The 15,616-nt window shown below is 52.0% G+C and overlaps 7 protein-coding genes across 7 annotated transcripts; 3 read left to right on the top strand and 4 right to left on the bottom strand.

Annotated features, from left to right (window-relative positions):
• Positions 1-176: 176 nt before the first annotated feature.
• J4E85_000702 (uncharacterized protein) lies at positions 177-1,010 on the top strand (the record flags this gene model as incomplete). The annotated part of the gene is made up of 1 exon (XM_051464992.1): positions 177-1,010. One exon carries the CDS (start codon positions 177-179, stop codon positions 1,008-1,010), a length of 834 nt encoding a protein of 277 aa, XP_051331513.1.
• Positions 1,011-1,145: 135 nt separating this feature from the next.
• Positions 1,146-1,844, bottom strand: J4E85_000701 (uncharacterized protein; the record flags this gene model as incomplete). The annotated part of the gene is made up of 1 exon (XM_051464991.1): positions 1,146-1,844. The coding sequence occupies one exon, from the start codon at positions 1,842-1,844 to the stop codon at positions 1,146-1,148; it is 699 nt and encodes a 232-aa protein (XP_051331512.1).
• Positions 1,845-2,266: 422 nt separating this feature from the next.
• J4E85_000700 (uncharacterized protein) lies at positions 2,267-3,933 on the bottom strand (the record flags this gene model as incomplete). The annotated part of the gene is made up of 2 exons (XM_051464990.1): positions 2,267-3,689; positions 3,773-3,933. The coding sequence occupies 2 exons, from the start codon at positions 3,931-3,933 to the stop codon at positions 2,267-2,269; spliced, it is 1,584 nt and encodes a 527-aa protein (XP_051331511.1).
• A 1,034-nt stretch (positions 3,934-4,967) lies between these two features.
• On the bottom strand, positions 4,968-7,632 carry J4E85_000699 (uncharacterized protein; the record flags this gene model as incomplete). Its single annotated transcript, XM_051464989.1, has 2 exons — positions 4,968-6,441; positions 6,491-7,632. 2 exons carry the CDS (start codon positions 7,630-7,632, stop codon positions 4,968-4,970), a joined length of 2,616 nt encoding a protein of 871 aa, XP_051331510.1.
• A 2,318-nt stretch (positions 7,633-9,950) lies between these two features.
• On the top strand, positions 9,951-11,542 carry J4E85_000698 (uncharacterized protein; the record flags this gene model as incomplete). Its single annotated transcript, XM_051464988.1, has 2 exons — positions 9,951-11,316; positions 11,412-11,542. 2 exons carry the CDS (start codon positions 9,951-9,953, stop codon positions 11,540-11,542), a joined length of 1,497 nt encoding a protein of 498 aa, XP_051331509.1.
• A 237-nt stretch (positions 11,543-11,779) lies between these two features.
• J4E85_000697 (uncharacterized protein) lies at positions 11,780-12,744 on the bottom strand (the record flags this gene model as incomplete). The annotated part of the gene is made up of 2 exons (XM_051464987.1): positions 11,780-12,077; positions 12,125-12,744. The coding sequence occupies 2 exons, from the start codon at positions 12,742-12,744 to the stop codon at positions 11,780-11,782; spliced, it is 918 nt and encodes a 305-aa protein (XP_051331508.1).
• A 1,119-nt stretch (positions 12,745-13,863) lies between these two features.
• On the top strand, positions 13,864-14,631 carry J4E85_000696 (uncharacterized protein; the record flags this gene model as incomplete). Its single annotated transcript, XM_051464986.1, has 1 exon — positions 13,864-14,631. The coding sequence occupies one exon, from the start codon at positions 13,864-13,866 to the stop codon at positions 14,629-14,631; it is 768 nt and encodes a 255-aa protein (XP_051331507.1).
• Between the last annotated feature and the right edge of the window lie 985 nt (positions 14,632-15,616).

The following is a 15,616-nucleotide window of genomic DNA, read 5'->3' as shown; positions in this document are numbered from 1 at the left end:
ACTACGACATGAACCCCAAATCGATCTATGAAGAAACAAAAAGGTTGTACACCCCGATCCGCGAAGCAGGCAAAGGTACGTGCGGAAGCATTACATTCTGTGTGCGCACACGGTCGGCTGCAAGCTCATCCACGACCAGCTCCGCGGCGCAGACTGCAGCCCTTGTCGCCGTCAAGATGATCAGTCGAGAGATGTGTCGCGACAGGATAGCCGATGAAATCCTCGCTCTCGAATGCGTTCGCAGCTCTCTCGTCACCGATAAAAACAACAGCGTCGCAAAGCACTTTTCCACCCTCATCGACTATGATCCGATCAAAAACGGCGGATCGGGCTGGCTGGTCGTCAGTCCCGTCTGTGGTTTCGATCTCGAGCGGCTTCGAGTCGTGGTCACCGCGATAATCCAGCCCTCGTCAGAAAACGATCCTCCGCGCCGTTTTCCCCTCCCAACGATACCGGAGGTCCTCATACTACATATCGCAAAACAGCTAACGCAAGCAATCGGGTGGCTCCACGACGTCGCCAATATCTCCCACAACGACGTCTTCGGCGGAAACGTCATGCTCGATGTATCCGCTTCCAACAAAGAAGCCAACTTCAAATTCCCAACCATCGTCTTGATCGATTTCGACCGCGCCACCCTAGACCCCGACAACATGGCAAAAGGCGCCGACCGCTCATACACTTACGAGCTCATATACATGCTCGATAATGCAGGTCGCACGTCCTCACAAGAAACGAACGCATTGGAAGAAGTGATTGTACCAAAGGAATCGATGACCTGGTGGGACGCGTTTAGAAACTTTCTTGTTGTTAACAAGGGCCAGTATCTCCAGGATGAGTCGGCGAGTTTCGCCAAATTCTGGGAAAGGTTTGGCGTGGATATTGATCGGAGGCTGGAAAATATAACGGAGGAGGAACGGGGAAGGGTGAAAGAGCTGGTCGATGTGGTCGCGGAGAAGGAGGTAAGGTTTCCAGGTGAGGAGAGGATTAGAGAGGTGTTGGGACAGTAAAGAGCGACGTTTGTATGATATTCCTGGCGAACGAAGAATGAATCTACAAGTGAGAGATGGCTTTATGTCTTAACCAACAAATCATATACGTCACATCCGCCATCTCCGCTACCAAACACATCGCTACACGCATCTCTACTCCTTCACAGGCGTACCAAATCCAACAAGGTATGGATGTGCGCCAAGCTCACACGCTCCGGGAACATCACCGCCACCCCGACTACATGTACCATGATTATACCACTGCGGACAAACCTCCCCTGAACCCGAGGCCGGCTTGTCAAGACCAAGTTCATCTGCCTCGTCCATATCGCTATCATCCGTTAGCTCGGGGGCAGACGCAGATTCTGAAGTTTGCTTGTCATTTTGTTCCGCAGTAACCTGCGCTGGTACACGAATCCCGTGAGAGAGAAGCAAAGACTTCATCTCCTGATCATCTCTCCTAAGTCTCTTATTTTCCTCCTTGAGCGCCTTATTCTGCGCTTCTGCAGTCTCCAGCTTGGACTTGTAGTACACATTCGTATCTTTAATCACAAGGTCAAGGGCAACGACCTGCATGTCTGCGCTCGTTTTCGCCTTTTCAATATCTCGGAGCTTAGTCTCGTATGCGGTTTTGTTGGACAAGAGAGATGCGATCTCAGCACGAAGGCCGTTGTGAACGGTGTCTGAGTCGATTTGCCTGCGGAGTCGAAGGTACTTTTCTTTGTAGCTGTTTTCGGCGTCGGCTTTTATGGAAGCGAGGTTCATCTTGTTGACGAGAGAGGTGAAGCTGTTGGGGTCGGTGGTATCGATGGGTTGCTCGGGGGAGCTTGTTAGCCACGAGGTTAACGTCATGGCTGTTTGCCTTTAGCTATTCAGATGTTGTGCGGTGTGCTTGGTCTTGATGATGTCGATGGCTGGTAAGATTGAATTGCCGAATTACTGGGTGAACCAACGTGATAAGATGGGAACAGCTAGAAGTTCATGAAATATGGCCGGGTTTCAGGCAGTTGTGAGCTTGAGACACGTGCATTGTGAACATGAGTAGAGGCCCCGCCTGACAAATAATGTGAGCACACGGCGATGCGCAATGATAAAGCAGTGTGTTTCCGTTCTCTTACTTGCGAATGTCTTGTTTATTCGAATTCGCATGTACAGAAATACTGTGCGGTCAGGTATCGTCGTCATCAGGATCAGGGTCTGTCGAACGGCTTAAACGAAGCGACCGAACTAGCAACTCTCTTCGCGAACGAGGTAATTCAATTATTACTAGATGATTAAGTAAGGCTCTCAGCATCCTCATTGTGCATCTTAGTGTTCTTCTCCCTCTCCAAGAATACCTCCTGCTCAATCCTACTCTTCTCAACGTCGACAAAGAAGAAAAGCCAGGCGCAGCTAACCAAGCTCAACGCGAACAAGAAGTAGAAGGGGCTGCTGTTGTTGCCGGTATCATCGATAATCGCAGAGCTCACCAGTGGGCCGATGAAAGCACTCGTCTTTCCCACAATCGAGAACAAACTGAAGAACAGGAACTCTTTGCCTCTCGGTGTGACTTCGGAGATCATGGTCTGCGAATAGCTGTACCACGGGCAGACGAGCAGCCCATAGAAGGCCTGATATACCCAAACCTCCCACTTGTTGTGGAAACCGAAGCGCTGCGTCCAGATGCCGATCATGCCCCAGCCGTCGAGAAGGACGATACATATGGCGACCACCATGAACATAGTCTTGGTGGATAGACCGTAGTACTTTTGGATGCGCCAAAAGGCGCCGATACCAACTGCCTGGGCAGCGATACCGACGATGAGCAGGTAGGTGAGCTGTAGACTGTTGTATGCAACAATCTCGTTCTGCAGGGTTCCAATAACCGTCACGGTTGTGTTGAGACTGTCGCCGAGGAGGAAGTAGCCTGCCAGATAGGCCAGACTTTGGCGCAGTTGCCAGATCTGCCGCATCGCGTAGCCGAGCTGTTTGAGGCCTGCTAAGACAATATTCGCGCGTCCTGGATCCTGACCTGGTCGCCTTTTCTCGAGGATGAACCATGGAAGAGCGCATAGGATCCATACTCCGGTCGCGAAGGCGATAAGTACCGAGAGACCCCAATTGTTGTTCTCGGCGCTGTCGTTGACGTGCAGACCGAACATGATGCCTACGATGACAGCCAGAATGAGGATTTCGAAAACGGATTGAACATAGAACGCCGTGTTGGAGAGCTCGTTTCGCTTCATCATATCGGCAAAATCGTACTCTGCGCGGGTAATCGTTCCATCGGCGAACTCCTCGGCTTTGACTCGCAATTCCTTGGTGTTCCTTGCCAGGCCAGGGAAGGCAGCAGTCCAGAATGTGATTGTCGTTTGGTATGCGATAAGACCGACGATATAGAGACCCACACCAGCGTGCCATTTATCCTCGGTATGAACGCCTAACCAGCCAAAGCCGATTCCGAAAGCAATGACGGACAGCCCTATCAGGATGTTGGGGCGCCATGTACCAAAATCGGCGAAAGAACCGAGGATCAAGAAAACGACGACCTGGATGGCGAAACTGATGCCGTTGCAGAGCAGCACAATGGAGTTGATGGTACGGTCGCGACCCATGAAGTACAGCACCTCGGAGTCTCCTGCAGCTTCATACATGAGGTTTTGGAAAGCCGTCGGACCGAAGTTGAAAAGAGTGAGGCCATTATCTCCGACGTAGTAGCTGTTCGTAAACAGGATGTCAGCCTCAGCACAGTCGACGTACTGCGCTCCAAATCAGTCCCTGCGCTGGAGTAGTTTGCATACCAGTAATAGGACCAGATCTCCCACTTCGATGTCTCGTAACGTTCGTCGAACTGGTCCGGCGCAACGGGGGTGTCTGTATCGACGGGTACGCCGACAGCTCCCTTGATCGGGTCCTCAGCCGGCGCACTGAGAGGCGCAAGGCCCGGCTCGTTTGAAGCCATGAATGTGAAATGGAACGGACGTAACGTCTAGAGGAACGCAAAAGATTCAGAGTCCAACATTGCGCGACTTAAAGCTTTTTCAGCCGGGTAAGTAGTCGCTTAGCGTACCCTGGCGATTCGTCATGGTCGGAGATAACCTCCTAGCAGTGCATGGGGTGAAGGTGCACCATGAGCCTAGGCCTCTAACGGCGCGGAATGTCGGAAGGATCGCGGTCGCAATGGATACTCCGCATGAAAAGAATTGCCGATGATTGGAAAGAGTGGAAAGAGGCGCGAGTAAGACATGCAAGCTATAGCCAAGCCGAGCTTGGTTCGTCGATGATGTGGGGTGAAGCTTGAAAACCCTGAATTTCTGATGAGCTAGATCGTATCTGGAATAGCGCTTGTCCGCCACTGGCGTAGGTGATTATCGAAGCCCCGCGCGCGGCGCGCAAACCTCAGTGTATAACATCGCGACATCTGGCACGCTTGCGATGATATTGCTACAGTCAATACCGCGAGCTGCCATCGCCAGATTTGATTACAATCTGGAGATGACTCCCCTACTACAGTCCACGAGGATGTTAACTCAAAAGAGATGGTCTCGAAAACTTTCTCTTCTACCACAAGCGCGAGACTGCATATTGAAGGGTGGTGAAGCATTCGAAGTGCACAGGGTAAAATGCATCATCAAGGTTCTATGATACTACAAATTTGGTATATAGTACAGTTTCCAAACCACCTCCAACTACGATGAGAGCACCCGTAACGAGTGGCACCAAGAAAACGATAAAGAAAACACAACGCTGTGAGCGATCCAAGGCCAGAACATCCACCCCCACCCGGCTATGTTCAGCCCTATGAGAGCCTGCCCTTTCGGGCGGCTGGAACTCAATAGGGCTGTCAAGCCAGGGTGGAGGGGAATAAACCAAAGATAGCAAACTTGATCCAAACAAATATAATCAACCCCCTTCAACGCCGCCAGAATGCAACAACCATGCGGAGTTGCGGGCAAGTATCTTGACCCTCAAGATATATCAAATAGGTCAAGCATCCTAACCCTGGCTCGGCGACGGCTTCGCGTCCGCCTTCGTACCCAAACGTGAAGGCCGCTTGCCCGCTTTGGTCTGGGCTACAAGGAACTCCTCGTTCTGGTAACGCTCGTCTCCTTCGTGTACGTTGGGACATCTGTTGCCCTTGTCGCAAGTGCCAACAGCATAGTTGACGCATTTTTGCCGCACACACTTCGTTCCTGATGCAACACAGTTTGAGCATGGCTGGCCTTCGTCGCATTCGCCTTCCCACCAGTGACGATAGCAGTTCACACATGGGACTCGGGTCGGCTCCGCCGGACCTGGCGTCTCGCGTCGCGATCGTCCAGAAGGCCCAGAAGGTCCAGGTGTAGAGCGGGAAGAAGCTCGAGTCGCTCGTCCCGGAACAGAAGGCTGGCGTGAACTGTTCCTGCTAATTTCCATGATGGGCTCATTCTGGAGGCTCTCGGACCCGTGAGACATGTCTCTTGAACCACTCTCGTACGGTTGTGAGTGATTGCGTGAATGGGTTTGGTAGCTGCGCTGTTGAGGCTGCTGGAAGTCGGCTTGGTGCATCGGAGGCGTTCCATTCGAAGGGAGAGTCGAGTTGAAGGCCGTCTGAGTGTTGTTATCTTCTGTGGGCAACCAATCGCTGACATCATATGCGTCTCCGAGGTTTGGCTGAGAACCAACGTAAGCAGCACCAACATCTCCCGTAAGTGCGTTAACATCGAAGGTAAAATTCGAATCCAACTCTTCCATGATGGGAGCGTAGTTTCCCGCCACTCTCTGGTTCGTACCATTTGTTGATAAGTTCTGCTGCTCAAAGTTCTGCCTCATATTCCAGTTTTGCCCAGTGGGGGGTGCAAATTGACTCGAAGAGTGTTGCGCGACGTGAGGTCGAGGCGACGCCACAGAAGAAGCTGAGCCGTACGAAGGTGTACGTCTCATAGACCCATGCGTCGGTGTCGACATCTGTGACCGGATTTGCGACTGAGCATCTCGCTGCATCTGTTGCATCATGAAGTCCCCGTCGTACGAGTTCATGTTGCCGGCCTGGTTGGTCATTTGCTGACCACTTCCCATCTGTCGACCGATCTGCGGAGACGTGCGCATCAGGCCTAAGTTATGCTGAGGAAATCTAGGTGATTGACTGCCGGCGTTACCCGCAGCCAAGTTCTGCATCAAGTGTCGCTGCTGCTGGGGTGACATGTTGCTGGGTGTGCGTCCTGGAGGCGCGGCCATCATGGCACCAGGCTGTTGCGAAGGACGCCGGGCGGGTGCCATCTGCCCTGCTGAGTCAGTCGACTGCTGTGACGAGCTTCTTCCATGCATGCCATTCGGTGCGACATGTCGAGCTTGCCTCTGCATTTGTGTGCCGCCCATCATGGTATCACCGTTCGTCCATGGGGCTGACAAAGGGCTTATGGCATTCGTGTCGGAGGGAAGCGAGTTCGAGTGCGCACGGTGAAAGTCTGGTGTAGTGATACCGGCAGCACTGTGTGTATTAGCGATAGCTTCATCCATAGAAAAAATGTGGAACTTACCCAGCTGCGTCAAGCTTCCTTCGCTTGTTAGAGTCGAACGCTCCCTGCGAAGAAGTCGGCTGGCTCCGTTTGGGAGGTCCCTGAGCATCGTTTGGCACAGGGTGCGATACTGATGCTGCTATAGGCCGTTGCTGGGCTATCGCAAGCTTGGTATTGGCAGCACTCAGCGCAGCTTCAGCCGCAGAAGCCCTCTGTATGAGACTAGTCTGCTCTGAACGCCATTCAGCCTCTCTTTTCTGTACGTGCTCTTTCGCTTTCGTCTCAATGTCCTTCTTCATCCATGCGACATGTGCGGTCGCCTTTTCTTCTATTGTCTTTCGGTACTCAGCGTTCTCACTCTGCTTTGCTATGGTGGCTTCTTTGAACCCATTAGCCTTGGCAGCAGCGACGCGAGCCTCGATCTGGTCCATGGTCGACGCATCGGCTGCGGCTTTCGATTTCTCTATCTCCGTGGCGATTTCTTGTCGTAATTGTGCGATCACGCTCTTCAGATCCTTGTTGACGTTGCCCTGCGTGTCTCTGTCGGATTTAAGCTGGCCAATGATCTTATCAGACACCTTTTTCTCCAGCTCCTTTTCACGTTTCTCCTTCTCTTTCTCACGTTTCGCCTTCTCTTTATCACGTTCAGACGCGAGGTAGCCCTGTTGAAAGACATCTACCTGCTTTGTGAACTTCTCAATGAGTTCTTCTTTAGAACATTCTCCACTAGCCTTTTCTTCCTCGAGCTTAGCTATCATCTCGTCGCGACCCTGAAGAATGCTATTAACACCAACAATGAAGTCCGCACGCTCCTTGTCCATCGTATCGATTCTTTTCTTTAGGTGACGGTTCTCGTTATTGGCGTGCACCTTCTCTGTATAGCGGTTTTGAGCGCGTGCCTTTGCTGCTTTTGTTTCGATCTCGGCGGCAGTAGCACGCTTCGCGGCATCAATGACTCTTTGCTTCCCATCCGCGACTTCTTCGACAAGGTGCTTCTTGGCTAGTTCAGACTGAGCAAGGCGCTGCTTAAGGGCGAAATTCTCTTCGGAAAGTGAGACCGTGGGCGAAGTAGCCTCCTGGGACGTTTCTTGAGTGGGTTGCTGTGGCTTTACGGGTTCGGGGTTCGACGGGCTCCCTTGGGAGGTGAGAGCCGAGGGCGCCATAACAGTAAGACCGATCCGGGTGCGGGTAATCGGTATGAAATGAAAATGCACGATCAACGCGCGGGGTAGCAATGTGTGACTGATGCGATGATATCGTGGGATTGTGTTGTGGTGAGTAGACAAAGGTCGAGGTGAGACGTAGGTAAACAGTGCAGGAAAGTGCGAGTAGAGGTGGTATTTTGGCGCTAGTCGCAATCTTGTTGCGGAAGTCGAAGTGAGTGTGGTATTGAATGCGTCCAGTGAAGGTGAAGGCGACTGCGCTGCTTAAAGATGGCTTCGCCTTAGGGTTGGCAGAGGTCGGCTGTAGATGTGCTGCGCTGTCGAGTCGCGAGAAATTTTGTGGTGCTGGTTGGAGTACCAAAATGGGAAAATCGGTGGTTGTTGTTGTTGTTGTGCGCGGAAGCGATGGGTCAGTCCTGCGGTTGAAAAATCGTCGGTGACAGAGGATTTAGGCGGCGCACAATGTCCAAGGTCGCGACTCGCGGAGGGCAACAGGCCAGACAACTCAGCTTGTAGTCGCGGATCCGAGTAACAAATGCAAGCCAGGTAAGCGTGCAGTAATGGTAGGCGAGGCGAAGCTGTTCTGGTGAAGGCAGCACGATATTAGCGGCGATGACGACCTCGCAAAGCCGACCATGTGACCTTGGGTTAGAGAGAAGATGCTGCCCAGGTGCACTATTCACAATGCCACCATCTCCTAAACATCATATCGAACGTACGATGATACGAAACTGATCCCCGCAGATGAGCTATTTGTCTTCCCGTCTCGAACTTCTAGACACCATTCGCCATCCTCTCTGAGACGAATGCAAAGATCCCAGCCACTTTAAGCTTTACGGTCCCAAGCAGATTCCGGCGGAAAGAGACTTGATGAATAGACGAGCAGAACAAGAGCGTTGTGAGATTGTACCTACCATGTGTGCACGGCGCTGTGCAATGGATTGAAGCCTGCATCACCTAGACTGTACCGCAACCGTTACGGTATCTTCAGCGTCTGGAGGCCTATAGAAAGAAAAGCCTTATCTTTCGAAGGTCGAAATGCAAGGATATACCACCGGGCGTTAATCAAGACCTTTCTCTTCCTCGCCGCCATCAAGGTTTGTGAGGCACCTGGGAGAAGTGAAAGTCGAGCTTGCGTTGAGTCACATCCTCTCCGACCTGGCTCGCGATACGACTTTGAGCGCGCGACGCAATATCGCAAGATGACATACATGCGCACAGTAAAAGACCTGCGCCATGATATTTCGACCGCCTGCGATATCGTTCGTGGTTTGTGCAGCCTTTGAGGCAGACTTCGCGTGCGCCTACAACATGACGTCATGAGCATTGAATTTGTTCGCGTGTCGCCAATCGGGGAATGCAGGAGCCATGATACATAGTGAAATTTGAGAGCGAAGGCATGGTGTCTTAGGAAATAGAAGGGATGTAGGATAGAATAGAACGTCGGACGTGAGAAGGAGCTTGCAGCACGCGACGCGACTGCCAAGATTGAACTAGGTTTGCCGATCCCCATCCCCCTATGCGCGTCATCTCGACGGACACTTTCCATCACGACAACTTCGTGTTACCAACTGCGGTCTTCGTGCGCACCCTCTTAAACCGATCGTCTCGCCGTCTTTCTCATTCGTCGACCACCAGATCATGGCTGTCTGGTTGAGTTACCGGAAACGCAACACCGACTCCATGTTTGATCAGCCATCCCCAGAGCCTACGGACAGCGCTTCATCACAGGTTGAGCGGCGAAGACGTCTGTTTGAGTATGGCGCATCATCCCGGGCCGTCGGCATCCGAATGTTCACCTGGGCACTGTCCAGCAAAACTGCATCAGCTGTTCGAGATTCGAGCGCCACGCGCTTGACCAGCTCACAAACCTGACGTCCATGCCAGGCCCAGAAAAGGACTACGACAGATTTTGATGATAGTCTAGTGAAACCGTGCGAGATCGGGCACGATATGGGACCTTATGGGCTGTAGTGTACGTGTGGTCGAGCTGAGCGCCATTGGTGGGCTCGGAAATCTGCATGGCGTCTCCAATGAACGGTCAGTCCGATATCAGTTATACAGTCGAGCTCCCTGTCAACACGGCCGGCGATGGTGGGCCTTACCTCTGCCGAGGTATCGGTGACAGCTATTCGCCATGTTCCTACGTTGCTGACGGCCAACGGCGTGGTAAGCTTACGCCCTAATATAGACCCCGCTTCGTCACGTCCTCGTCTACTCAAAGGTGGACAAAGCGTTCGAAGTCCTATATGTACAAGTAACCGTCATAACATCTGTCCTTCGTTCCTTTTACTCGTCACTATACTACTCTCTGCGCGATGGCTACCAAACGCCCGATCAACGAAGCAGACATCGCGGAACTTCGCGAATTGCTGAGAGACACAGACACCCAGTTAGTGACACCAAAGGAAACTGAGGCATACACAAAATCCATCCACCGATGGTCAAGCGCTGCTGTGAAGCCAGCGGGAGCATGTCTAATACCCAGATCGGCAGAAGCAATCTCAATCACCCTCAAGTATGCTTCGGAACACAGTCTTGATCTCGCCGTCAAAGGAGGTGGTCACTCGACTGCTGGCGCATCATCAACGGACGGCGGACTACTCATCGACTTGAATACACATATGCGTACTACCGACGTCGACGTCGAGGGAAGAACGATCAAAGTCGGCGGAGGTGCCGTTTGGGGTGATGTTGATGAAGCTCTTGCACCGTACGGTCTTGCAGCAGTTGGTGGCACCGTCTCAGATACCGGGGTCGGTGGTCTCACGTTCGGCGGCGGCTTTGGCTGGCTCACAGTCAAACACGGACTGGTTGTCGACAATCTCGTTTCATGTACTGTCGTATTGGCGGACGGCAGTATTGTCAAAGCCTCTACCGATGAGAATCCAGACTTGTTTTGGGCTCTGCGCGGCGCGGGACAGAACTTTGGTGTCGGCATTGAGTTTGTATTCCGCACCCATGAGACTGGCGATCTGTGGGCTGGCTTCATGATGTTTCCACCAACGCCAGATATCATCAAGAAAGCCGTGGAGGCATGCAACGATATCTTCACCCCGGACGCAGATGGCAATTCAAAAGCGACAGGGAAAGCTGCGAGTGCTTTCGGTTTCGTTAGGCCTCCACCCGCTGGTGGCCAGGTTCTGTTCTTCGTAGCCGCGATCTTTCACGGGTCGGAAGAAGACGGCAAAGAGCTTTTCAAGGATATCGTTGGGTTGGAACCTTTGATGAGTACCATGGCAATGATGCCTTACGCCAAGGCAAACAAACTCATGGATCTACCCATCGGTGCGCGTGTCTCTATCAAGGGCGCTGGATTCGAGCTTCCTGTCCGTGGCGACTTCGTGGTTTCCGTCTTGGAGGCGTATGCCAAGTTTACTGACCAGACATCCGATGCAGTCGGCTCCCAGGTTATGTGGGAGCTACTAGACCCAACGAAGATTGTTGAAGTCACCAACTCTGACATGGCCTTTGCGAACCGCGGACGGCACTTCAATGCAGCTGTTGCGCCATTGTGGTGGGATCAGGGCAACGATCAGAAATGTAGGCAGTGGTCGAGGGATGTTGCGCTCCTGTTCAAGAACGAACTTCAGCGTGGTGGCGCTGAGGCAGCGGCGAGCAACGATGGGTGGATTGGCAAGAGAGGCAGTCATGGAGCGACAATGGTGTATGGGAACTACGACCGTAAGTACTCTCCAAAGCGTGAAATTCTCACTTATATACCGCGAACGCGGGAAAGATTTTGTTATGCAGGCAGGGGTATGCTAACACCCAAACAGAGTACGAAGAGAAGTCCAGAGACGTCTTTGGCAACAACTACGAACGTTTGCAAGATCTGAAGGCCAAGTACGACCCACAGAACATGTTCAACAAGCTCTTTGCTGTAGAACCGAGGGCCTTGACTCCCTAGATATACTTGTATACATTGTTGCCAACCTCGCTAAATGTAGGTGTACAATGATATCCAGGACGTGACAACTCATGCGCAGGATCATTTCCATCAACCGAAAATCACTTGTCGCCTCCAAGGCCATCTTTCCTGTCATGTAACACAGCTCAAATTGTATGTTGTATTCCCAATACTGTGTTATCTCACATCTCTCTCAACGTTTCTCATGCTATGTAGTACTAGCGAGCTATAGTCCATCTACCAAACACCCATCTTGTCGAGCTCGACGGGACTCAGCTCACGCCCATCACCCCATACATCTTCGGAAGGATCGAGGCGCTTGTATATCTCTCCTTCATGTGCAAAGCGGCACTGTTTGTTCTTGCACTTGCCCTTCTTGTAGTCTTCGCATGCAACCCGCCTGCAACCTTTCTTGATGCCTCGCATCGAGCAGTTCTTGCATAGAATCCCGCGGTCGCAGTCCCAGTTGTGTCGCATGCACTGGGTGCAGTGTGCGAAGCGTTCAGATTTGCCTTTGAGGTGCGCAGGAACGGATCTAAACAGAATCAGCCATGTAAGTGGTGAGGGATATCGTGTACTAACGCAGCGGCTTTGGCAGCAACAGCCTCGTTGGATGTCTTTGCGTTGGACTGGAGAGCGAGCGCTTCCTTCGCGGCTTTGGCTAGCTTGGCTGGTAACTCCGCCCTCTCAGCCTCGAGTACCTTGACCTGTGCATCGCATGCGTCATACATGACCTTGAGCCCCTTATCCTTAGCATCTACTTCATTCTGAAGTCGCTCCATCGTGTGGGTGAGCGTCTCGATTCTGGCCGTATGCTTGTCGCGCATTTCTCCGAACAGCTTGCCGCAGCCGTCAATCATGGTCTGCAGTTCTTCCTTCTTTCGCGTGAGATCATCGACCTGGATACGGTGTTCAAGCTTCAGGTGCCACATGTTCTTCTCGTGGTCCATGTTCACCCTCTCTAGCTCTTCCTTATACAATTTGGCAGCTGTGTCTTGTGCTTCTTTTGCTTCTTTTCTCATAAGATCTTTCTCCTTTGAATGCTCCACAAACGATCTGTACTCCTCCGGTAAACAACTCTCACGTGCTGCCGGCTCGTTCTCCTTGCGTGTGGTCGGCGGGTTGTTCGTGCCAGCGTCTTCCAACTGTCTCGGCAACACGTGCCGGCTTGATGGCGTTACAAGGGCATCGCGCTCAGCCATGATTGGCAACTGAATGAGAGTTAGCTATGCTGATGCAGTCAATTGTTTGACTGCGCGGCGAGGTTCGGTGGTGGCTTTTCAGTGTTGTAGCTCAGACGGGCCACGAGTATTTCGTGCCGGACGCACCTTCACTTGTGCGGCCCTACGCGTAAGCGAGCAAACAACAAACAATAGACGGTGAAAGTGAAAGAGACTTAGGTTGCGCCTTGATAGCTCAAGACCTTAGTCCACTCTCCACCCCCACCACATTTGCCATCTAACGTCTTCCACGACCGTTCTTGCCAGCAACCACCCAGCCGCACCTTCTCCATACGACTCAAAAACAAGGTATTCCTCCGCTTTTCACCCAATCCGAACCAGGTCGCTAACAGCCAGCCCTAAGTTCAGCGCCACCATGTCCCTCCCCAACAGCCCAGTCGATCCAGTCGCTCGCCTCGAAGCAGAACTCGCGCAAGAGAAAGCCGCTCACGCGCGCACGACAAAAAAGCTGGAAGCCATTACTCATCTCCACGCCAATCAGGCGGTTACTATCAGTTCTCAAATCGGCATCATCAGGTCGCAGATCCAGAGGCATCCGGAAGATATCTCGGACATCCAGGTAGAAGCCAGGAAAGCGGAGGACGAACGCCAGCGCAGGACATCGGAGGCGAGTGCGATGGCAAATGGGCCGTAGAGAGCGAGAAGGAGTTATGAGGAAAGATCTCAACGGCTATGCGCATTATCTCATAGGGCTTATGCAGCGAACTGACGGAAGAAGTAAGGTTGAGCTCGTCAACTAGCGGGGATGATACAGTATTGTAGCAACGACCCAAACAATCTATAAACACATACTGAGTATTGCGCTGCAATCTTGAGAATTTGAGTACCGACCTAAAGGATTGCGATTCAGTGATACACCTCACGTGACAGAGCTACCCGCTTTCATAGCATATTGGTTGGCTAGCATCCTAGCGCAGCGTTCTGACTCCTCGGTTCCACGGTTCTTTGGCGCATTCATCCACAGGCCACCATGAAACAAGAACATTTACTTACCTATGTAGATCATACGACTTACTCATTCCTCTTCTATCGTCCTCATCATATCCAATTTTACCGACTTTATCACAACGTAATCACACGATGGACCGTAACGACACAGAGACTACCGGCTACATAGCACCGAAGCCAGTCGCATCCGAGGAGGGCAGCCTCGACCACATTCCGGACGTTCTGGCATTGCATCGACATCCTTTCCTCCTCGTTGGATGCGCGGCACAGCGATGGATGGGGTCTGCCGGAGCCATGACAGATGTATGCGAAATTCTCATCCGCCACAAAACGCTGAAAGCCGTCGCATCAGATCTTTTGGCCACGGAAAGATGGGAAATCAACGAAGATCCAGAAGACATTTTTGGCAATGACCCAGTATTGAATTGCGACGCCGATATCGTTCTCCGGCAAACCTCCATCGAAAACGAAGACGAGTTCCGCTACCTAGCTCTTTGGTCCGACACCGCATACCATATGGACATAGATAGCTGCATCACTATCGAGGTCCCCGACGTGTACTGTTGGCAGCCTATACTCGTAGAAGAAACCTGGCATCCAGCTCTGCACCGAGAGAATGGATGGTGGTATGGTCCTCGTGTGCATCCAGATACGAAGGTGCCAAACTCGCCTCTTGGTGCGCATCCCAAATACATCTTTTTCCCCGGCCTTCCGCGCGGCAAAAGCGCAAGCCACCCAAGTCCCATTTTGGTCCCGAATCTTACGACCTATCTCGACTCGCTGATCTACCATGCCATCCACTACAAGACTAAAAAGCCGGGTCTCTGGGCTGTGTCGTTGTGGGTCCTGAAGAATTTGACGAGATATCTGTATTTGGAGCTAGACCATCAGCAGCGGTAGCTGCTGATTGAGCTGGAAGAGTATGAGTTCATGGGAGCCTATCTCGGGAGATATGTGAGAAAGCCAAGGTTTGTTTTTCGTAAGGACGAGAAGGGAGAATTTGAGGCAACTAGGGTGAGGGAGTGGGATCCTACAAGCTTACCAGAGTGGTGTTGGACGAACCCGTGGACAAGTACCTAGATAGGCATTGATAGATGAAATCTGATAGCCTTTGAGGCTGCGCGCTTACAAAGATAGTTCATCTGTTGTTACTCAATAGACACCATAACTTGTGCCGTGTGTGTGCCTCTAGGGAAAACAGAAAGGTAAGCCGTCACCGCTAACGGTCCGAAGACGCGCCTCCGCATACTCAACACGAGAAGATAACTGCATGCCGATGAGAAGCCTTTGGCGAATGTCGAGGATGTAGGTAGGAAGGATAGTGCGGTATGCGCTTGCACTCGGCCATCATGCTGACGGCACGTGACTTCCTGCCACTTGGGCGCTAAGAAGTTTTGAGCCGAGAGTGACGTCACTCTAGGTATCATCGACTTGTGCCTTTTCCCAGGACCATCCGACATACAGCCCGTGATCGGCCGTCGTACATCGGACATCGTGTTTCGTACAATTGGCTTTTGAGGCAATGCATTCCAAGGCTCGCAGCGTTTGTTATAGCGGGAATTGCAATATGCATGGCCAACCCTAAATGCCTGCCCCTACCTAGGAGGTAATGGAGATACTAATCACGCAAAGCATATTTGATGGAGAGCTGTCAAGATGTGTCAAGGTGGTTACTAAACGCTTGAGGAAGGTTTGATTTGTGTGCGTGATTACTCACATGACCTGAGACGTAGTTTCACACCAATCGGGCCTACCACGATAAAGTGCTTATGGTAAAAGGAAGAGGCATCGTAATCTTTATGCCGCTTATCGGCCCTCAGCACAATCAGCTTCTCCCGAGATGCCTCCAAACTTTGATCTAGCATAGTCTATCTGCGGTGGATGA

The sequence above is a fragment of the Alternaria conjuncta genome, assembly GCF_024043145.1.
Source record: "Alternaria conjuncta strain BMP 0040 chromosome Unknown scaffold_1, whole genome shotgun sequence".
Lineage (NCBI taxonomy): Eukaryota > Fungi > Ascomycota > Dothideomycetes > Pleosporales > Pleosporaceae > Alternaria > Alternaria conjuncta.
The sequence above is the reverse complement of the archived record's forward strand: the minus strand, read 5'-3'. Positions and strand labels throughout refer to the sequence as shown.